A 24,049-nucleotide genomic window follows, 5' to 3' on the forward strand; every position below is an offset into this window, starting at 1 on the left:
ATGAAATAAGTTATAACTGAAGCTTCTAAGATACCTTGATTTTTCACACAAAGGAAAGAGATATCATTATGAAATTCTCCCAAATTGTCCTTGTACTCTCATAATATCATAAATTGCAATGGGGTAACTTTCTTGCCATGATACGATTACAAAATGAGATCTTTTGTAGATCATTAATGGTATTTGCAATGGTAAATAGGGACAATAAATGAGATATATAAGATGAAAATATTTTAAATATTGCTGACCTTCTAAAGACTGGGAATATGAATTCTAAGAGAACTTGGGAGACATTTAAATTGGAATTCCGAGTTCCATGGAAAGAATTTCTCAAATGACAGAGGTGTTGCCTACATGCCACGGGCTTCTAGATGCCACCTTATTAATCTGGTGCAAATTAGGTGAATGGTTCCTGATCATTATGGTGTGCACATGTATTCGCCAGAGACAGCCATAATCTTGCTGACATGATACATGATAATGACATGTATACAAGCTTTCTTTGCTTGGTGTATGTTGATTTTGAAAGTCTAAAAATTGCAATATTTGGAAGCTAGAATTTGTGCCACAGAGGGTGCCTGTCTTTGTTTTCTGTCTGCAGTTAATGGCAGCTTGGAAGGGGAAATGTATTGCAGCAGAGAATTGAAACGAGGAGAAAAGATTAGGTTCCCCACTGCTCTATTTTGCCCCCCATCCAAATCAGGCTTCCCACAGCTGCTTTTTGGAAAATAAAATTATGTGAGAAGATCCAGTTATGGATATACAAGTTCTTTGTTCTGAGTCACAAGAGTGCTAGTGCAGTCCTGCTAAACTGTTTATATATCTCTAGCTATCTAAAAAGACACACACACAGAGCTCCACAAAGTTTTGCTTGGCGTACTACCAGCGCTAATTGGCAGTCAACACTGATCCCCCTCCCTGAGGTTCTCTGCATGTGCCAGAGAACTTGTGGGAGGAAAGTTTCTCATGTATTGCTGAATGGGGGGGGGGGGGCCTGAAAATGTTCCTGCAGTGTAGGAAGCCACTTCCGTGAAAGGCAAAATAAATGGGCCTGAAAAAATATCAACTTCAGAGTAAATGTAAAGCAAATGGGATAGCTGTAGCTAGAAGTTCTGCAGAATTTATTAGGAAACTATAGTGGCTATACTAATTTTATTATTTTATTTTATTATATTATTTATTAGACTTATTTATTAGACCTGTATCATAAGATATCAGGGCGGTTCACAAAATTTAAAAAAGTACAGTGGTACCTCGGGTTAAGAACTTAATTCGTTCTGGAGGTCTGTTCTTAACCTGAAGCACCACTTTAGCTAATGGGGCCTCCTGCTGCGCTGTGCCGCCGCTGCACGATTTCTGTTCTCATCCTGAAGCAAAGTTCTTAACCCGAGGTAATATTTCTGGGATAGCGGAGTCTGTAACCTGAAGTGTATGTAACCTGAAGTGTATGTAACCCGAGGTACCACTGTATTACACAAACTTTCAGAAAGTGATGTTGGGAGTGCAGTGTCTTGCATTCAGCAAGTTTGCCAGGAGATTTTTAGACCAATTTTGAGTTTGTCCTCGCATGTTTAATATCCCAGTATAGTAAACTCGTCTCCCACCCTTTCCCTTAAGAGATAATAAAGAGAAAGTCTTAGTGGATGAGTTAGGAGTGCTTCTGGGTTCAAAGATTTTGCAGCTGTGAAAACATTCTCTGCTGGGCCACATCGGAGATTCAGATCTCATCCCACACGCTCTTTGAGCAAATTAGACCCAGATGCTTGTTATTGGTCTGTCAGGTTAGCAGTGGAATTCCTGGGGAATTGATATGAAACATAGCTGAAGTTCTAAAAACATTAGAATTGTAGTAATTAAACATGAGTGATTGTTTGGGATTAGTCAATCTTGTAAACATTTCGCACTATCAAAGCTGCAGTGTGATTTGATGTTATAAAGGGAAAGCAAAGGGCAGCAAACAGTTCAGTCTGGGGCAGGAAACGCACATAATGTGGACATACATCATACCTTAGAGCTTCTTAATATACATCTGAAAATAATATGACTTGTTATCAGGGAGTCGAATCATTAAAAACTGAGTGATCAGCATTTTGAACTTTCCAGTTTGGTTTTAATTCAGACATTACTTTAAAAAAATAAAAGGTTAGTAATAAGCTTTCAGGTGGCATGCTGATTAATATCAGATTTATTTATTTTTTACAATGGCAGTGTAATCCTATGGAATTATTCAGGAATAAATATTTTGTTTGAGATGGAGATATTTTTTAAAGCATAGTATTTACATGTGCTGCTAGCATTTCCTGCCAATCATATTCAACTACTGGGGAGACAGAATGAATTGCAGTCACCAGAAATTCTGTGTGCATTGATTTGCATAGTAGGAACAAATTTCAAGTGCATTTGTCATTTCCTCTCTCTCAACAGCAAGCATAATCTCAGATGAATACATGGTGCAACTGCATCTGGAACAGGGAGCACAGTTCTGGTTATCCAATCTCAAAGAGAATCTGGGTGAACACATACAGGCAGTTCTTCTTTGGCAATCACTCGTAGCCGAGTGAGATTGTCTTCCATAAACACGGTTTTAACAATGAGTCCATAAGTGACTGTGAAGGCCAATTCTGGATCCACACATCCTTCCACAGTGTGGACATTGGTTTCTGGGCAGGAGTTGATCACAGTGTGGATTTGCCACATGTTCCTTGTGTAACATGTGTGGGCCATGTGAGCAAGTCTACTTGCTTCTTAAATGCGTGCTGAAGGCAGCAATTGAGACAAAAGTGGCAGTTTTTGAAGTTTTCCATGGTTACCAGTGTTGGCTGGTATCCAATGGTGGAAGGCAGGGAGCAACTAACAGTAGATGGAGCCAGAATTAATTAAAGCCACTCTGCTAGACTTAAGTTGTAAGAAAGAAAGCAGGAAGTTGGGGGGTGGCTGAAGTTGGTGGAGCAGTGCCCCATTTGATCTTATTGACCAGCCTCCACTGATGGCTGCTGTTGCTCCATCCCTAGTTATTTACAAGTTTTATGGTGTTACGATGTTCATTCTACCTGTACTTTCATAGATTGCTGGCTCTGTGGGTTAAACCACAGAGCCTAGAACTTACCGATCAGAAGGTCAGCGGTTCGAATCTCCGCAACGGGGTGAGCTCCTGTTGCTCGGTCCCTGCTCCTGCCAACCTAGCAGTTCAAAAGCACATCAGAGCGCAAGTAGATAAATAGGTACCACTCCGGCGGGAAGGTAAATGGCATTTCCGTGCGCTGCTCTGGTTCGCCAGAAACAGCTTAGTCATGCTGGCCACATGACCCGGAAGCTATATGCTGGCTCCCTCGGCCAATAAAGCGAGATGAGCGTCGCAACCCCAGAGTCGGCTACGACTGAACCTAATGGTCAGGGGTCCCTTTACCTTTACCTTAAAGTGCTTTACTACTACTTTCTGAGTTCTTTCTAAACAAAAATTTGATGGTTCTGTTTTAGAAATCATAAAGTTCATACTAAATATGGTAATCTCTGCACTGGTTTCCCTCTCTATATACATGTATACAGTGGTACATCTGGCTACGTATTTAATTCGTTCCGGAGGTCCGTTCATAACCTGAAACTGTTCTTAACCTGAAGCACCACTTTAGCTAATGGGGCCTCCCGCTGCTGCCGCGCCACCGTCGCACGATTTCTGTTCTCATCCTGAAGCAAAGTTCATAACCCGAGGTACTATTTCTGGGTTAGCGGAGTATGTAACCTGAAGTGTATGTAACCCGAGTTACCACTGTATATATATATATTTTAAAGTGTTTTCTCTTTCACATGAAAAACCGCAAGGATATTGAAGTGTAGTTTCTCAATAGAGCATAAATCCGCACACACCAAAACATGCATAATTAAAAGGGGGGGGGGAGAAATCCTTCGCCACCACTTCATGGAAAGTGCAAAGGAATGTTTCATGGTGCATAAACATACCTGGAACTGTATAACCTAAAAACCGTGCAGAAAAAGAAGGTACTAGTCAGGAAACTGTATGGTACAGGAGAATACTTTCCCCATTCAATATCACCATCCACTGATATGGCACCTGTAAGTGCATCTGTTCCTACAGAGGTGTTCTTTAGTGCTTAGTTCTTTAGTGCTGACAATTGAAGTTAGGCATGAAAGAAGTCTTCTTTAGCTGAAAGAACACTTAAGATTAATCATGGTGCGAGGGCACTTTCAGAGAGTTACAGCTGAGGAGGGGAGAGTTCTGCAACACATGGTACCCACAGCAGTTTCTCTGATTTGCAAAGGTGCCCATGGCAAACAACCAACTACATGACTAAGCAAGGAAAATTAGATGTTTTCCAGCTTTCTCGTGTTCAGCTTGCTTGCTTTTAGCTATCACAAGACACAGTTCAAGTGTAGAACATGTAAACAGCTTAAGGCACTAATTGCATCTCATACTGCATGACTTTTATCTGTTCAACAGTAATTAGGGTAGGAGTATCTTGATATTGAGAAGAAAATAGGAGGATGCAGTCCTTATCAGTTCCAAAATAAGGACTTCAGAACAGCAATGTTAGACACAGTGTTTTGAAAACAAAAATGATTAACTCCCCCCCCCCACACACACTAATGAATCAACTGAGTTATATAGTCAACCAAGTTACTCTAGTTCAAGCCATTTATCTCCCCTATTGAGTAATAACCCAAAATAAGTTTCATGGCCTATGAAAAAGACATCGCAAGAGTTCGACAGTATAAATTCAAAGAATGAAATTAGGCATTACAAATGGCAGCATTGTGTGTGTGTGTGTATCTCCTCGTGGTGGATTAATGATGAGACTATTTTCTCCAGCATGAATGAACACTTTTAGCATTCCCTTGCAAATGATTCACTATATTCAATTTTTAATCAGCTCACATCTGGAAACATTCGAGACTAGTAGGCTGGCTCATATTCTAAACTGTAAACCATGAACACAAGGGCTGCTGCTCAGATCAGACTGAGTTTGTCCTCTTTTGGTTTCAATGGAAATGTATCACAGGTCAGTTCTGTTTTGTTTTGTGTGTAAAAAAACTTTTTAAAAGAACACATGAAAGGCCAGCATTTAAATTCTACACATTTTAGTACGCATTTCTCCTAAAATATCCCCCCCCCCTCAATATTTTCAGTACATCTGCAAGGAGAAAACATGAATAGTGTTGTGTCTGTGTAAGTCTTTGCAAGCACCTCCGCTGGCAATAAACCAGATCAGGCTGATCAGCGCAGCTCTCCTCCCATCATGCAGTGATAAAGCAGAAGGGCTTCGTGGGAGGCATGGGCTTAATGAAGAAGTAGGAGGAGGGAAAGCTGAGAGAAGGAGAGGGTTGTTGGGATGCATTCTATCCTGCTTGCAGTTTAGGGAAACAAAGTTAAGAGGTTGGTACCCTCCAAAGAGAGGTTAGAGGAGAAAGGGGATTTGGGTGAGGGAGCCCTTACACTGCTGTCATCGAGGGAACAATAAATAAAGACATTGATGTCAAGCCTATAAAAAGAGATTGGTGGAATTGATGGATAGGCTATCTGAGCTCTTGTAGCAATGGCTCCATCCATTATACTCTGGAGTAAGGGTTGGAGCTCTGAGGATTCTGTATATAGCAGCATTCTTCAGTAAAGGCATGTTTTGTCCAGGTGTACATCTTGCAGTGCAGTTAATTTCCAGGACCTTCAGAGAAGACAAAAGAGAATACTTTTTCACATAGACCACAAACAGCTTACTGCCACATGATGTGATTATGCCTACTGTTCTGGAAGAACCGCTGTATAAGGAAGCATTGTACAGTGGTACCTTGGTTGTCGAACAGCTTGGCTCCCGAACAAATTAGCTCCTGAATGCCACAAACCCGGAAGTGAGTCTTCTAGTTCGTGAACGTTTTTCGGAAGCCGAATGTGCGATGTGGCTTCCGTGGCTTCCAATTGAGTGCAGGAAGCTCCTGTAGCCAATCAGAAGCCTTGCATTGGTTTTTGAATGGTTCCGGCAGTTGAACAGACTCCCGGAATAGATTAACTTCAACAACCAAGGTACCACTCTACCACTGAATGTCTGGTGCAAAGAATAACCACTCTTACAGACAAATCTGAAATAACCTTTGTTTGGTTGATTTTGCCTTTGTTGTTGTTATCGATCTCATCTGGGAGATAAATTTACAGAATTGCTGTTTTACTGCAAATCTTGTGTGTTCTGCATTTTGACATCTCATTTGCTTTTCTCTGTGTCCACAGTGAGTGCTCTCAAAGGTTATTCAAAGGTGGCTTTAAGCTCACATAAAGGATGTATAGATTTCTCAGAGAGCTTTAGGGGAGACGATGCATGAAGAGAATGTTTGGGAAAGGCAGATGATGGTGTGCAAAACATGGTGGGACGATTTTAACAAGAGATGCTGTTAACAAAATGAAAACTAAATAGTAGTAAAAAGACAAAGAGAAGTACAACGGCAGCCGCCCATGGAAAATATTGTTCTGATGGCTTTGCATATCTGCATCTCCGTTTCCCTGTTGCAAAAAGGAGTGAATGATATTGTTTGTATTTGAACACATTAAATAAATCAATGCTCTAAGGTGAAGAATATGCTATCCTGTAACAGCCATGCTTGCTTTATTCACAGCTTTGATGTGGAAAATGGCCCCTCACCAGGTCGCAGCCCACTGGACCCTCAGGCTGGCTCTTCTTCGGGACTTGTGCTCCATACCACTTTTCCAGGGCACAGCCAGCGCAGAGAGTCATTTCTTTATAGATCAGACAGTGACTATGACCTGTCACCAAAGACCATGTCCAGGAATTCCTCTCTACCAAGTGAACAGTAAGTACACATATCACAATATACTCTGGTAGGACCATGTGCCGTACCAATGCATATTAACAATTTGATGGCCTAGGTTAAGCAGTAAATTCTGATTGCCCTTGGCTACTAGTTTCTATTGAACATGTCTTACATTAGCTATATGTGGTTGTACAGTCCTGCAGCAATGTTATTAAAACTACTTGGTGTTGTAGATTTAAGGGTTTATAGGTGAAGATAAGTTTGGCTTTAGTTGGCTTTCAACAAAAACTTACCTCCTTATTCTGGAATTATCCAATGGTTCTCCTCATCTACCTTTTCCATCCTCTTTCCTTTTGCATTTAAGGTTGCAATCCTATACATACTTACTTGGGAGTAAGTCTCAAAGAATTCAGTGTTGTTTACTTTTGAGTATAGAATTTCATTTTAAGTCTTTAAAAACATAAACCAGATGGTAGGGCATTATGTCTTTAGTGTGATTTATTTATAATGCTAAGTTATGATAGGGACTGTTGAAAAAAATGTTTTTTGTTTGAGATGCAAGTAAAACAACTAATGCACAAAAAGTAAAGACTATAATCTTTAATTGTATACAGTATATATAAACAGAATATCCAGAGCAATATAAACACATCAGCACAGTTGTAATATGCCATTTCTAAGTCAAAAGGATAGGGTTTTTTTAATTAATAAAATGTTTAGTGTGTATATGTTTGATTATAAATGAGAATATATATTTAATAAAAACCCCAAAGATTTTAATGCCCTTTCTACCATGCATTGTATCTACCATCCTGAAAATCCACTGCAAATCTCTGCAAATAGCATTAAAACCAATGAAACAAGTCAACAAAAGCCAGAGAATTTAAAGTTGACCTTTACTCAGATGGCTTTGCTCTTTTTCCAGCTGAGAGGGAGTGTACAGCCCTAACTTTGAATTTCCTGGCTCTTATTGCTGTGTATTGCAAGAACCGAGTGGTAGTTCCTGCTTGGATTATTTTCTTTTTATGAATATACACTATGATTGGAGAACATTAGAAGCAGCCTTGTATGGATACATAAAACAAGAGGTATAGTATAGGTGGTAAAGAGTTTCTTACTGAATATATGGTAGCATAAGCAGATAATCCTTTCATAGTATCTTTCCAGCTTATAAATAAGTTGAGGTTGGCATATATATATATATATATATATGCATGCAATGGTAGATACAGTAAGCCCACAATGTATGTGCATTTAACTTGCATGCATTCAGCTTTATGTGTTTGGCAATTATTTAAAAAATGGGATCAGACCCTAGGAAAAAAGAACCCAATGTCTTTGGACCCCAGTGTCCTTTGGCTATATGTGATTGGGCTTTAGGTGCGATCCCCGAAGCGTAATCCCTGCGTAAATTGCAGATTTACTGTATATATGTTAATAGGAATGTAAGTGGAGTGGTTAGGTTAATGTGCATAATAACTGGCCATTGTGCAAATTCATCAGGCCTCATGGAGAATGTACATTTATTCCTTCCATGAAGAGGGATTTGTGCACATTGTTAGTTCAGTATAAACAATCTTCAACAGGCCCTGGAGAATGTGCAAATCTTGGCTGAATTTTGTACAGTTTCCAGCTATAATGCATACAGTGTTATGCAATATTATGCAATATTATGTAACAAGAAAGGGGACTTTTACAGCTTCTCTCCCCTTCTCACATTTCTGATGGCGGTTCCCCTCCTTCGGTGCTGCTATTAAGCTAATGGGTTTTTTATAGTAGCTGGGGCCAATCCTAATAGGAATCACAGGGGAGAGAAGATGTAACCACCTGAAGAAGGGTTACCCAGCAGGTAAAAGAAAGCTGGGAGATACATCTGATCTTACATGCTGCCACCCTACACACTGGAAGGTGGATGGAAGGTGCTACTCAGCTGTCTGGGAAACAGCTGAGAGTGGTTAAAAGGGGTGCTAGATTGCAGGGAAAAGGGCTCCTTTAGAGGAAAGGTGAGATAAAAATGCAACCAATCAATTAATTAATAAGCTTTCAAGCCCCCCATTCCTGATTCTTGGGCAATCAGCGTGAGGGTATCTTGTGGACCACGTAACATTACACAGTAGGTCAGAAGCAGCCTGGGGAGTACAGATTGCAGACTTCTGAACAAGAAATAAAGAAGAGGATTTGTTTCTTGGAGACTGCACATACTAATTTGATAATGTGCATATGTCTGAAGAACATACAAAATACATTCAATAAATTGACATACCCCAAAGCCTGTTGGAGATTATGCAATGTACTATGTGCCCATTCCCCCCAATGCCCATTGGGTATTATGTATTTTGGCTGGGAAATGTGCACAATTCCCTCCTCATGGAAGGATTCCGTGCACATTCTCCATAAGGCCTGGTGAATATGCACAATGGCTAGCTATTATGCACATTAACCATTCAAGTTACATTCCACTTAACATATACATGCACATCTGGCACTGTTTGCATGTACCACTAAGGCAAACCATGCAAATCGAAGCTTAATGCAAAAGAACAAAATTCAGGTTCCCATACAGAATATTACTGTTTCTTTGCTCTTCCTCTGGTCCTCCCGTGAATAAAGCCATGGTTTGGTTTGGTTTGGTTTGGTTTGGTTTGGTTTGGTTTGGTTTGGTTTGGTTTGGTTTGGCTTAGCATTGCATCTGAAGTCAGATAAACCATGAGCAGTAAGTCATAGAACAGAACTTGGCTACAGTTTGTGCTTTCTTTGCAGCAAGATAAGCTATAAGATGGGGCTCAGATGTAAAGCTTAGTCCAGCCGTAGCTTATCCCTGGGTAGGAGTAGGATCAGAAGATCAGAAGTAACCACCATCTTCTCTCCAGGAACCCACAGATTGGCTGACTAGTTCTCAACAGGTTTGGCTTTGTGATGCATGCAGATGGTGTCAAAATATACTTTACAGCCTAAACATGGTCTGCAACCAACCCAAAAGGTATCTGCAACCCGCCCTCTCTTTCATAATCACTTACCTCATTTAGTGAGGTACACTAAGGAGGTAGGAAAGAGATGTGGAAAATGTCATACGTGACCAAGAGATGCAGAGATGGATGTGCGTCATAGAGACGGGGGTTAGAATGCAAGGGAGCGAGGGCCAAATCGGATGCAACACTAGGAAGGTGGTGTGTAGCAGTAAAGAAACAGAATTTCCATAGTGATTCAAAGTTGCTACATATGTGTTTCAGTGCACATCTCTACAATCTTAATCTGTATGTACAGCATGAGTATGCAACTGTAACACGGGATGTTGCCCAAAGATTTCAAACAATATGAGAATGCATCATGTTTCTTGACTATGTGGTTGTTTATTAAAATACTGCACGGGATTCTTTTTCTTTTCATTTCTTACTAGACATGGAGATGACCTGATAGTTACACCTTTTGCTCAGGTATGTTCCAAATATTGTGACACTGATTCTAGTGCTAATGGTGGCCTATCTAAGGCATTTGAGAGCCCAGAGTGAACTTATGAGTATTGTACCTTTGCTTCATAAGGATCCTGGCCCATGTGATTCCTCCTTCGCCACTTCATCTGGCCTTCTGATTTGTCAGGCTTCACAGGTCTTACTGTATAGTCAGCCATAATGTCTTGATCACAGTCTCCCATTCCAGCCCCACCCTGCCCCAGGCATCCTGCTCCAAATATCATGGCATTGCTAGATTGTGATAGTTGCATTATAGTTATCACTTCTTTTTCATCAGCTTCATGTGCTAATTGTTTCCTACAAATAACTGTCCTGATTAAGGATGTATGAGATCAGCTGTGTATATTGTATAATGAAGTTGAATATTTAGCGGCTTTTTTGCTTGTTAGGCACGATCCAATCAAGTTCAATACTGTGAAATCCCATTGTTTTAAGGGGAAAGTGTCAATCATGTATTAGTTCTCTCCCACTACTTTAATCAATGAAGCTTTAGAGTATTTAACTGTCTAAATGTTTATATATATGTTCTGAATGCTTGCACTTGTTTTAATATATAGTGTGGCATTTTTTTGTTTGTTTGTAGGTCTTGGCTAGTTTGAGAAGTGTAAGGAATAACTTCACATTATTGACAAATCTGCAAGGAGCATCAAACAAGTAAGTTGTTTCCTTTTTTAAAAAGTGCTACAAAATTCACAGCTCCCATCCTATGGATGCTTACTAAAGAGGAAGACCACTGAAATGAGTGGAATCTAGGTTTGACAAAATATGCACAGAAATGCACCATAAGGCATATCTTCAAACTCAGACTGATTTTTACCAATGCTGGCACCTGATTAGCACTTTGTTCAGTGAGGGAGCTATAGTGAAAAAACATGAGGCCCAATGTAATGCATGCAGCCTGTCTCATATTGAACTCATGACCAAATCCAACTGATTTTAATGAAACTGGATTTTAGTCACTAATAGTTTAAAATGTGTCCAGGAATTTTACCTAGCCTGTTGAACTATTTGTGAGTGCAAAGCAATATGCTATAAATTGGGCACTCCTAAGCATGGCCAATAGCAAAACTGCTTAAAACATTGTATTCTATTGAGGTTTGTATGACAACAGTAATAAGACAGATATGATGTTGCTGGACGCCAGCTCCCATCAGCCCCAATCAGTATGGCCCATTATTAGACAGTAGTGTCATTACACTAATGTTGGGACGAGGACATGGCTGAGAAAAATAGTGGCTTGTGTCAAGCCACCTAACGGGTTCATGCCGAGGTGAAAGTTAAACTAAGAATTTCCAACTTCTAGTCTACTTTCATAGCCCTCTAGATTGCAGGGGAAAGGCTGCAAACCTAACCACTGTCACCTGGGAGTAAGCCTGACTGAATTTGGTAAGACTGACTTCTGAGTAGACATTGTTAGGATTGTGCTGTAAGCTAAGAAGTGTTGAATTCAATAAAGATTGAAGTCAGACATTACATGCCCCTTCTGTGTTATACGATGTGAAACAGTGTCACATCAGATAGCTATTTCTCATATGGCTATGTCTGAAGAAAATGAAGTATTCCTTCTATAACTGCAAAACCTCCATCATATCTCTCTCTCTCTCTCTCTCTCTCTCTCTCTCTCTCTCTCTCTCTCTCTTTAGACTTGTAAAGGCATCCCAATGCAATAAGTATGCATGTGTTGATCTATCCATATCAAAAGCACTTATTCTTTCAGCTCATGATTTCATAGAGTGCAACCTCACTTTTCCTAAACTTGCACTCATGTGGAAGTGGCTTGCAAATGAATCTATGAGGCAGTTGCGCCACGTGGCAAGTGCCGCATCGATCAGGCAATATGCTGTATCCTCTATGCAAAACATTCCAGTTTGCTGCTTATGGATACATGAAGAGAAGAAAAAGCATTGCTAAAAGCTGATCCATATAAAAAGAATCTACATTCACACAATTCATGTAACCATCAATTGTTCATGTGAAATGGGAAAGAAGAAAAAAACCCTTCTGACTGTATTAACAGGTACCTACCAGCCCTGGCAATATGAATCTCACGATGCATTATTTATACCTATACAGGAGGTCACCGGCAGCAAATCAACCACCAGTCTCCAGGGTTAACATTCAGGGTACGTATTCTGTTGAACGAACAGTGTTTAAGTGGCAATATTTTTTTTATTTTAATAAACAGTTAACAGTACTATTGATTCCATTAAAACCCATTAGAGATATAATATTTCAATCATCAGGGCTAGGTACATTTACAGCATAGAGCAAATCTGTGTCATAATTGTACAGAATATAATCAGAACTGCAGTGCTTCCCCCTTGTTTCTTTGTATTTGTTCTGGTCATTCATGAGAGGTGGATAGAAAACTATTGGACAATTCTATCATTGTAACCCGAGTGGGTAATCCAGGAGAAGCACTTTAAAAAAAATATGCAATGGTTTGTGACTAAGAAGATTGTTATTGTGGAAAGGCTAGTGGCTGTCCATTGAGAAAACTGGATATAGAGAATCCAGCAGATGGCAAGATATGCATGCAACACATTAGCTGGAAGAAGGGGGAAACAGTAATAGAAAAGAAGAGATATAGGAAAAAAATTCAGTGATGTAATGTGGGATGGCTTTACACTTGATTTGTGACAAACCTGGTTATACAACTTTTACATAGAGACTTCTGCAGAAGAGTGATGCATCTCATTGTCTTAAATTCTTTGCGCAGATATAGCAGGGGTCACTAACTTTTGGGGGCACATTTGCAAACAGAAGAAACTCATGGGCAGCACACACATCCTGCAACTAAACACACAGAGCAACCCATTCCACTGGCTCCAATGCTTCTTTGAAGCCTAATTTCAGCAGGGAAAATGTGGACAACATGTGGACAACAGGGAAGGCTTCTGCAACCATAGGTGCACCACCAGGCAACAAGTTGGTGACCCCATGTTGGCTGTACCTAACTGTTGGCAGTGTGTTCTTAAGCTGAAATACTGTATTGCATTTCATTAATCATTCATAAGTCGTCTTGGACTATGAAAAAGCCTTTTCAAAGTTCATGCAGCAAGCCTACTCATAACTGTATATGCCTTCTTGGGCCATGCAAGCGCCCTAAGCATAAGCCTTCATTCAAGAAACCCTTAGTGGCTCTGGCGGATTGAGTGGACAAGACCATTAGTGGGTCCCAACAGTCAAGAAGGGAGTTTTCTGGATGTGCTGTAGTGGGAAGTGGAGGGCAGATGGGTCTCGTCAATCTGGGAAGGTAGCCCATCTAGGAGAAGGAAAACTCTGATCCTAAACCTCTGCCGCCTTGTGGGATATCTTTGGGAGTGGAGTCCCTAAGATGATTGGATGGACCTTGTATGCCTCCTTCCAGCAACTCTTGCAGCCAAGCTGGTGTCAAACATATTGCTCTGCTTTCCTTTGGGCCACATCAGTGAGGCGCGGGGGGGGGGGTCTTGTCATCTGGGCAGCCCAGGACCTCTATACACACTGCCCAGGCTTGTGCCCTGGAGAAGTCACTTCACTGCTGCTAACACAGCGGTTTGACTTCAGCCCCGGAGGCATTCTCCATTGTCTCTTGATACAGATGGCTGCCAACAAGAACAACAAAAACCCTTTACTGATGACAAGTGCTGGGATACTGATGACAAGTGCTATGCCTTGCTGTCTTCTTGCGCAAGAGGCATCAGCTGGAACCAAGGATACTACTACGAAGCTCAAAGATAGCGTCTCTTAACAATTCTAGAAATTACTCATGGTTTTTGCCACTCATCCTTTTGTTCCTTGCAACTTCCCTCATAGGACACACTGTCATTGGCATAGGTCACCATCATCTCAGCTCTTTATACATGCCAGTACTCACTTCATGCTTCCAGGACACAAGACTGCCAGTCCTGGCCCCAGTTCTGTTGGCTGTACAACTTTACCACTAGGCTTCTAAAGCCAACATTTTGTTCAGCAATTCCTCTGCATGATTAGGCTCCCATCAATACCATGCCTTGATATTTGGATAATGCATCTAATAACAACATATGTTCTTATGTTCCAATGGTACATAAGCAAATCCATACTTTTTTAGTTTACTCTAAAAGGTGGGGAGAGGAAATGATGCCCGAATTTAGGAAGTGTGATTAATTTGGAAACAGATGGCCATTTAGAATCCCAGACAGCAACCATTAAACTTAATAAGAGAGTTTCTGTTCATTTGGATAAATGTGACATATTTCTTGCCAGCTTTCAGAAAAAAGAAAGACTAGAGATCAAGAGGTTAAATACTTTTTTCAGTAGGGTCAGATATATATATATATATATATATATATATATATATATATATATATATATATATATATATATATATATATTTTTCTTCTGGCTTCTGTTTCATGCTATGGCAGAGTAAATTATTTTACCCAACAAAAGACTATCGTCTCTGTGGGCGTTCTTTTGACACTTTCAGGTTGTTTGAGAAACAAGGAGCACTGAATTTCCCATTTTGTGTTGTGATTCTCATGCAGGGAGGCGGTGTATTGAATCATCCTCAAACTGAAACAGCAATCTTTTATCATTGAAAAATGCAGTTCACTCCACATCATTCATGCCTTATCAATGGTTGTATGGCATTTGACTGTGCAGGTATAACAATACTGAATATTGCTTGTATAATCATGAGTGAAGAAGCTCCCAGTTCTTCCACACACCCCAAATGCCAACACAATGTTACTTTTTATCATTTCACAAGTATTCCTTTGAAAGACAATAATTTCACATATGGTCTTTTTTGTTTCTGCTTTCTTTTAAAATGGAAATATCAATCAAAGGATCCCCTTAAAGATCCCTGCTACATATATCTGGTCAAAATGTTGATATTTAGTCACAGGGAGAAGAAAAAAATACAAATAATAGAAACAGTTCTATGCCTAGTGAAAACAATACACACCAAGTTATAATTCCCTGGTGTGTCAACCCATGTGGCTTGTGACTATAAAAATTCAGGCTGTGATAATCATGAAAACATTCTTGGACTCTTCAAAATATTTTCCCAATTATAAGTCCTAAGATTTAATCCTAGTCAGTAGTTTAAAGAGATAATATTGATCTTTGCATACCTTTTTTTCCTGAATGCTGTCCACTGTGTTCATAGCAATTTCAGAATTTCACGTGTCCTTAACCACTAGTTCAATATATGCATTCATCTACTGTGGGGTTGTTTCCAACAAGGTCACCCCATTTGTGCAAGGACTTCCACTCTTCCCCCTGTGTGCCTCCATAATCTGTTCTGGGGGTTCTTCTGGTCCCCGGAGCACATCTGGAATGGGTATGGAGCATGAACAGAAGAGGGAGAGGAATTTGCATTGTGCAAGCAAAAAATCCTTGCGCAAAAAGGACATCTTGGTTGGATACAACCATGTCTCTTTATATTTCTTGCACTAATTTGGTTCTCTTGTTGTTTTTAAGTGCAAACTACACTATAGATTACTTTGCTTTTAAGTTTTATGGTTTAGTGGAGATACATGTTTCCCTTGCCCATTATCTGAAACAATATACTTATAGAGTAGGGGTGAAGAACTCCCATCAGCCCCAGAACATGGCCAGTCGTCAGGAATCATGTAGTCCAGCAACATCTGCAGGGTCACAGTTTCCCCATGCCTGTAACAAACTAGGTGCAAATTTATTTTTATTTTGTCCAAGTGTCTAAGAAAGATGCACAGATATTTAAAGTATACGAGTGATGCTTCCTAGTAAAAGGTAAATGGACCCCTGACCATTAGGTCCAGTCGTGACCGACTCTGGGGTTGCGGCGCTCATCTCGCTTTATTGGCCGAGGATGACTAAGCTGCTTCTGGTGAACCAGAGCAGCACACGGAAACGCCAGAGCGGTACCTATTTATCTACTCGCACTTTGATGTGCTTTTGAACTGCTAGGTAGGCAGGAGCAGGGACCGAGCAACAGGAGCTCCCGCTGACCTTCTGATTGGCCAGTCCTAGGCTCTGTGGTTTAACCCACAGCGCCAGTCCCATCCCAGATCAATGTTATTTTCCATCGCGGGTTGCTTCTCTTGTTAACAAAGCTAGGTACTCCCTTCACATCATCATAGAAGACACACAATCAACTAACATCAGTTGAATCAGAGGAGATTGTTCCCTTTTCTTTAGAAGTGTGACTTGTATCCTGTTATGAGAAGCACAAAATGCTTAAACCCCGCTGACAAGTGTAATGTTTCTTGGTGAAGGAGGCAGACCTCGTTCAGCATTTGCACTGGAAATGAACACAACACATTTCTTGGCACTAAATAGAATTTCCAGAACTTGGCAAGCAAACGGCAATTCTTCACTCATTATGTTTTCTTAAAAGATTATACAAGGAGTTTCTTTGCCCCACAGCGGAGCATAGAATCGTAGAATTATGGAATTGTAGAGTTTGAAGGGACCACAAAGATAAATCTAGCCCAATGCCCTGCAATGCAGGAATCTTTTGCCCAATGTGAGGCTTGAACCCACGACCCCGAGAGGAAGAGTCACACGCTCTGCTGACTGAGCCATCCCTCGGACAGGACATAGTAATGAATGAATGAATGAATTTATTAATACGGTCACAGACCAGCATCAACACACACAATATCACAGATCATAAAAAATAATAATATCAGAAATACAGAGGACAATTTGAATATAACAAGGATTTAAATATAAAAATTAAAATTAATTATTAGCGTGCCCCCCTGTAATTAACATTTAGGGGTTTGGTCATTATGGGATACCACTTGCTTCCTGCAATTAATTGCAGACGCACAGAATTTGTAGTCTTGGGATTCTTGTCCTCTATCAGTAGTTTTAAACTATGGTGTTCCGATTCTTTCCTGGACTTTTGCAAAACAGGTGTAATAAAAGTCAAACGTATATCCTCATAAAGACGACAATGTAGTAGTACATGTGAAGCAGTTTCAACTTCCAACGAGCCACAAGGGCAGACCCGTGCTGTGTATGGTTTACCCTCAAATCTGCCCTGCATAGTAATATTCACCACAGATATAATGTTCAGTGCATTTTTAATATTGAAAATGCCTCATGCACATCATGACAAAAAGCTTTATGGCAACCCTGTAAGCTAGGCCTTTGTTAATATCTCCATTTTGCCAGTGGGGAGCTGAAGCAGAAAAAATTCTGGCTTGCTTATGCCTACTCAGTGAGCTTGTGGCTCGGGCAGGATTTGAACTGGAGTTTTCCCAGCTCACATTCTGTTACTACACTATACTACTAATTTAATGTTCTTTTAAACAGCTGTCCAGTCTTGTCATGAAATGTTTTTCTTAGTCTTAAAGCCACAGAGAGGACGAATAACATGCAAAACACCCTGTGCTTTGTCCTAAAATCCAGCCAGATCCCCCCCCCCTTTAATTTTGTTGTAATTACAGACCACAGGAACACACAGAACTGTTTTCACAAATTAAAAAGACTCTTAAGGGGTCAAAAAGGCAAGTATTTGACAAATAAATAAATCTAGTTTGTGGGAACATCTGTTCTGCAACTGTGTGAAAAACTTTTAGTCCAAGGCAACAGTAATATAATAGATATTGTTACTGATCCAAGTTGCTGTACCACAGCCCTTGGCAGCAAAAATATATATGCAAAAATATATATGCAAAAATGTACCACTGCATTCATACAGTTACATGCTGCTTCCATGCTGTTAATGCTTCTGAGAAGTTGCAGTTCTACTATCAGCTGGAAGCAGTCTCATGCCATGTCAGCCTCAGATGCATATGGGAAAACAGTGGTACCTCGGGTTACATACACTTCAGGTTACAGAGGCTTCAGGTTACAGACTCCGCTAACCCAGAAATAGTACCTCAGGTTAAGAACTTTTCTTCAGGATGAGAACAGAAATCGCATGGCGGCAACAGGAGGCCCCATTAGTTAAAGTGGTACTTCAGGTTAAGAACAGTTTCAGGTTAAAAACGGACCTCCAGAACGAATTAAGTTCTTAACCCGAGTTACCACTGTAGATGCATGGGGCATATTCATTATAGCTGAGTGGTAGTAACATGATGTAGCATTTCTTCCATATGTTTTTTTCAGCCATTCTCCAGCAGCTAGTGAGAAAATAAATTGTATTCAAAAAACAATGAAAGGCAAAAGAATCTTTCAATGAAATTATCATGGATGAGTTGTGGGTTTTTGTCATGCTTGCCTTACTTTTGCGATGGCCAAGAAGGAATTGTGAGTGACCTTTCATTCTTCAAATCATCTCGCCAGTGGTCTGACTTTGCTGCCTCCTGGGTGCCTGCACTTAATCAAAGCCCAGGAGAAGACTTCATTTCCAGAGGGCTTTTTCAGCGCAGGAAGTACAGCAGCCAGAGGCACGCTGCAGAGTGCTGGAGAAATGTTTACTGGAAAGACAAACAGGTATACTATCCTTGGCCACCTTGCAGGAATAAGGTAAGCTCAAAACCCACAGAAATTCTAAGCTGCCTGGACAATGAGGTAGAAAAAATGGAAGCCTCTTTTGCATATGAAGAACGATTTCGAGAAATTGAACAGGACAGATTTCAGCACAGTACTGCTGAGCATTTTGGAATCTCTCCTTGCCTTGAAATGACCTGTTCTACACATCCTTGCCTGCCAAGAACGCTGGAACTTATAGTCAAGCTCCTTGCATTATTTGCTGCTATGGTGGCTTTAGCTCTCCTACCCTCCACCAGGCAAATACATATTTTTTTCCTCAAGTGTGGGGGCTGGCAAAGAAGCATGGGGAAGAACCATAGGTCAGTGGGTGAGCAAATGCTTTGCATGCAAAAGACTGCAGGTTTCATCCATGACACCACCTTGTATGACTAGGAAAGACCTGTATCTCAAATACTGGGAGATGCTGGACATCACTGTAGACAATAATGAACTAGGTAAACCAAGGTATAAGGCACTTTCCTATGTTATAGTTGAACAGTTTGTGATTTTAAGTCACACACACACACACACACCCCATCAAGGTATTCCAAATGTTTGAAACTTAAACCATGCCATGAGTCTGGAGATATGGTGAAGCTCTGGTGAAACGGACAAGGAGTGGGGAAAAGACTTAGCATCCGATCTTTTTTAAAAAGGAGTATGTTTACCTGTGAAAATACTATAGAAAATAAAGTCAATTTCGACCTTTCGTACAAATGGACAAACAAACTCTTTAATTATCAACATTGCTGTTGAAAGAAAAATGAAAGTTTAGGATAGTTCTAAATCCTCAATCCCGCATCACTGTCTTGTGAGTATTGGAGTGATCGTTCTGTGATATTTTGGCAGTAGACAAAGCTGTAATGTAACTTTTGAATAAATGTTTATTTAAAGAGGGGGATAGTTCTAAATAAACAAATTAGGTATAAATGTCTTACTTGAACTGAAAGCTAAATTATCTTCAAGACCACCCTGAGATGAATTATTTTACAGATTAAATCGGTATCTCCAGTATGATTTCCTGTCAGTGAGCCTCACTGAATACAGCGGAGTTCTTACTTCTGAGTAGACATATATATAATATTGGACTGTGCAGGTATTACTTGAGTCTGATGGGGCTGTAGCATAATTTTTAAAGGATGAAATCATTTTATTATGATAGTGAATTGTTGCAGAAACAGATTGAGGGAGGGAGAGAGAGAGACAAAAAGAGAAAGCTCCTCAAGTGTTTTCAAAAGAAAATAAATGCAGCATGATAATGAATTACATGCCCAACAGTACAAAATCTGGCTTTTATGCTTTGCAACATTAGCTTGTCGATGTGTGCAACAAATTGCATAGTTTCCCAAGGCTCTTGGGACTTAAGTATAGTAAATGCTCTGCTGTTACGAGCAGGTGTGAAATGATGTTTTCCCCTTATTACTGCATCAACTGGCCTTTTCTTAAACTCCTTACATGCCTTTACATGAACAATCAAATGTACTTTTTTATATGGGTGTCTTCTTGTGCATGAAAGTCCAAAGAAAAAGATAAATGGCTAGGTTGTAAATTATCTAAAATAGCATCGTAACCAAATTGTACAACTATTTTGAGAACTTTTTATTTTAGTCCATATAGATTATGGATGTGCATATAGTAAATGAGCTGTGGGAATTTGCCATCATAGCCCCAAATCTCATGACAATCTCTGAGGATTTTCTCACCCAGCTCAGGGTATGCATACTGATGCTTTGGGATATAGACGCTAATTCATGCACCTACTCAGTTATGCAGGATAAAATACTATAACTGTTTGTCATATATCACTTGCAGAGTACTTCATAGTCTTCATTGTGGTTTTCTTGCACAATAACCTTATGAGGTAGGCACAAAGGAATCATGGTAGAGCAGTGATTTCCCTAAGGCCACAGAATGAGTCTGTGTAGGATTTGAACCCAAATCTCTCAGACCCATATGCTACTCACTGTATCCTAGTAGGTCTAAACTGAAGCCATTTAAGTTGACCTTTAGTAATAGGACAGCTCTATACTAGGGATATAAAATTACTGCCTTTGTGACAAATATACTTTAAAGATCAGAAGTTACGTTACTTCTATGAAAACCAGTTCAGGTGCAAAAAATAAAAAATAAAAATGTTAATATAGAATTTATAGTAGGGTGGTTTCATGCTAAATATCTAAATTTAACACATACTTGAAAATGGCTAGTATCACCATCACATAAGTAAGGAGGGGTAGAAGCAAGCCAAGATTAATCATGCAAGTAACACAGACTTCAACAGGAAAGGGGTTTTTTTTTGGTTGTGTGTTTTTTTTACCAACAACCAAAACACAAACAGTGAAAACAAACAGTGAAAACCCCCAGGTGGCTGATACATTGGGTATACATAATCAATAATAACATATTCAAATCAACCATATGTACAATTCTATATACCTTAACACTCCTCCCTCCACAAGGTTTATTTAACTTTTAACATTTTAATTGCCCCCAATTGTTCAAACCTGCCCAAATAAGTCAATATTTTCTCAAACCAATCCTCCTCCTTCTCACTGACCTTAAACCCTTTCATTTTATGTATCTTCACAGTTAGATATTCTAAGATTATAATATTTTTCAATTTTTCCCTACATTGGTTCACCACTAGCTCTTCTGCATTTTTCCAATTACTTGCTATAACCTGTCTGGCTGCAATTACCATCAGTTTTACCCATTTACATTCCTCTTTTGTTTCTAACTCAGTGCTACTCAGGCTAATAAGAACCATTAATTTAGATATTTCCACCTTCCTACCCACAATTCCCGATTCAACAGGAAAGTTAAGCATGTGCCACTGAAATGTTTGGGCTTGCACAACAATCCTAAACATGACTACTCAGAGGTGAGTCTGTCTGATAAAGTTCAGAGGGGGTCACTTTCCAATAAATGGGTGGTAAAGATAGGAAACTGCCTTATACCAACTTAAACCATTAGTCCATCTTGCTCACTGTTGTATATATACTTACTGGCACCAGGGTTCCAGACAAGTTCAGGGTTCCAGACAAGTCTCTGCTATTTCTTTGTGAAAATGCCAGGTTTTGAACCCAGGATCTTTTGCATGAAAAGCATGGCCTCTTCCATTGAGCTATGGTCCTTCCTCTGGCTTTAAAAGAATTTAGACTGGCTAGGTTACACTGTGTGTTTTTGAAAACATAACACAGTAGATTCCTACTGGTAGAAATCTAAATTAGGAAACTCAACAGTGCCTCTCAATTGTTTTGTTTTTAATGTGAAAGCTTTTAAAAAAATTAAAAAGCAAATTTCTAATGAAGCTTGATGTTGTTGCAGATAGCTGGGAACAGCCAACAAGATAAGCTGTCATTTTGCAGTGTAAATGAAAATATTGCGATCTTTAAAATATACATAAAGTCTGCTGGAGAAAATGAAGAATAGTTCTTTTGTCAGATAATACTTAAACTCCCCCCACCCCACCCCAAATTAACTGACTAGTGTCCAATGATCCTGGCTACAATAGTGGCTTCATTTCCTGCACTGCAAGGCTAGTTCATTCCCACAGAGAATCCACTTCTCATTTTCCCATTGCTTAGAAATACACACCCCCTGAAAGTTGGAATCATGCATCTTACTAAGTATTTCAGTTATGCTATTGACGTCAATGCAGTCATTAAATAGATTGCTGGCCCTCCCAACAGTAAGCTGGTGCCAAAGACCTAGAGGCAGACACGTTTTAAAAGAAGAACATCAGGTTTTCTTTTTAGAAGTTCAGAAAAATAAGAGGCAGCGTTTCTCCCTTCACGTCTCTGTGCTTCACAGTCCCTCTTCCGTCTTTTAGAAAATTTAGTTGCTTTTCATTGTTGGTAGATTTGCTCAGGGGTTGCCATTCTGTTACTATGTACATAAACAACCTTAAATGAGAGACTTAAAGAGTAGTTTCTTGTGATCAGCTCCGACTGAAAAGCAACGCTAATTTTACGTTCTTGTAGATGGACTTGCTTACATATATCATGTAACATTAAGTCAGCCAAACCTTTTTAGCCTTTGACTCCAGACGTTCTTCAAGGATTGATTTCATGGAGTCTATTAAAAAATCCTGCCATTTCTCCTCAGCGAGCCTCCTGTGGGCTCTGAAGATGTGTAAGCCAATCACGGTTCCATAGCAACCGATGTAAACTGTTCCCTGTCACCCACACCTGTGGACTCTCATGTTAGGCATTCCACACGTGCTACACCCATCATGCCCTCAGCCATTCCACCCAGTCCAACTGCCATCTATGGCAGCTGAGCAAGCAACAGTGATGTCAGTGGGACTCCCCAAGCGTAGCCAAGGAACCCTTCTGAGGTTCCAGAGGGGAGGAGGGGAGGCAAGCGCTCTTCCAAGACGAGAGTGACTGACAGATTCATTCATTATGTTAACCGGGGCAATACATACATCCTAGAGCTGCCTGCCCCATCCTCTTTAGATAACACAGTGCAGGATATGCAGCTGTCCCAGACAGAATGGATCTGACAGGCAAGAGTTTTCTTTAAAAGGCCTTTTAGAGCTCCACAACGGAGGATTATATGGCAGCCTTAGACATGTGGTGGACGACCTTACCTTTTGATGGAACAATCAGGTATGTTTTACAACGAAAGCACTAGAATTGTTTTCTAGCGATTTGTAGGTAATCAAGCCTCTGCTTCATTGCCATTGGCCCTTCCTTATTGCTCCCTGCTTTTTTAGTCTGTTAGGAAGATTCCTCCATCCAGCAAAGCCAAGTTCCTTTCATAATGTGCTCCAATGTAAACAGGAGGGCTCCAGCATCACTTCATACTACATTTCTTAAAAAACCCACCGAGCTGAATTCTGAGTTTTTGTATACCATATGCAGACAGACTCAACCTTGAAGAAAAGAGTCTGTCTGAAAGTGAAGGCCTGGGTTAATTAAATGTGCTTTATTCAGAGTGGTGATAGCTTTTCTACAGTGATGTGTTTCCCCCCAAAACTGACATTTCTTGTCTCAAGGTCTCCATTTTACTTACTTACTAACTTGCATCTATACATTTCCATGTCCAAATGAGAACTTCATTGGACTCTTGTCACCTGGGGCTGATACAGAGCAGTGATCCTTTGAGCCATCCCAGCAACCTATCATCCTGGCCTCACAGATTGCCAGCTAGGAATGGGAAGGGTGAAATTTAGGAGCCTCAAAATCAAAGAAGGGGTGCATATCAACAGTGTGTCTGTAAGGAAGGATTTGCACATGCCAAATATTTAATTAAGCAAACTTTTAAGGTGTGTGAAATCAAATTCAAAATACTATGTGTATATAAACTTCTGAAGCTGAGTTTCAGAGAATGAGAACTACTGCTGATGACTCATTCAAGCACTG

The 24,049-nt window shown here is 40.1% G+C and overlaps 1 protein-coding gene and 1 long non-coding RNA gene across 6 annotated transcripts in view; one reads left to right on the forward strand and one right to left on the reverse strand.

Annotated features, from left to right (window-relative positions):
* The window catches only part of PDE4B (phosphodiesterase 4B), a 257,231-nt gene that overhangs the window by 189,836 nt on the left and 43,346 nt on the right, over positions 1 to 24,049 (forward strand). For 3 of the 5 annotated variants that reach the window (XM_081193750.1, XM_081193751.1, XM_081193752.1), the window contains 4 exons: positions 6,616 to 6,810; positions 10,169 to 10,205; positions 10,825 to 10,895; positions 12,315 to 12,364. In XM_081193750.1, the coding sequence (XP_081049876.1) occupies positions 6,616 to 6,810; positions 10,169 to 10,205; positions 10,825 to 10,895; positions 12,315 to 12,364 (353 nt within the window). Of the gene's footprint in view, positions 1 to 6,615; positions 6,811 to 10,168; positions 10,206 to 10,824; positions 10,896 to 12,314; positions 12,365 to 18,655; positions 18,675 to 23,108; positions 23,294 to 24,049 lie in introns of those variants that run through there. The other 2 variants (XM_081193755.1, XM_081193754.1) reach the window with 2 other exon arrangements.
* On the reverse strand, positions 1,550 to 22,911 carry LOC308586824. Its single transcript, XR_014008071.1, has 2 exons — positions 22,708 to 22,911; positions 1,550 to 1,797 (listed from the first exon to the last, which is right to left on the reverse strand). It is a non-coding gene; the product is annotated as an uncharacterized lncRNA (long non-coding RNA).

This window comes from Podarcis bocagei, assembly GCF_964188305.1.
Source record: "Podarcis bocagei genome assembly, chromosome: 5".
Taxonomy (NCBI): Eukaryota; Metazoa; Chordata; class Lepidosauria; order Squamata; family Lacertidae; genus Podarcis; species Podarcis bocagei.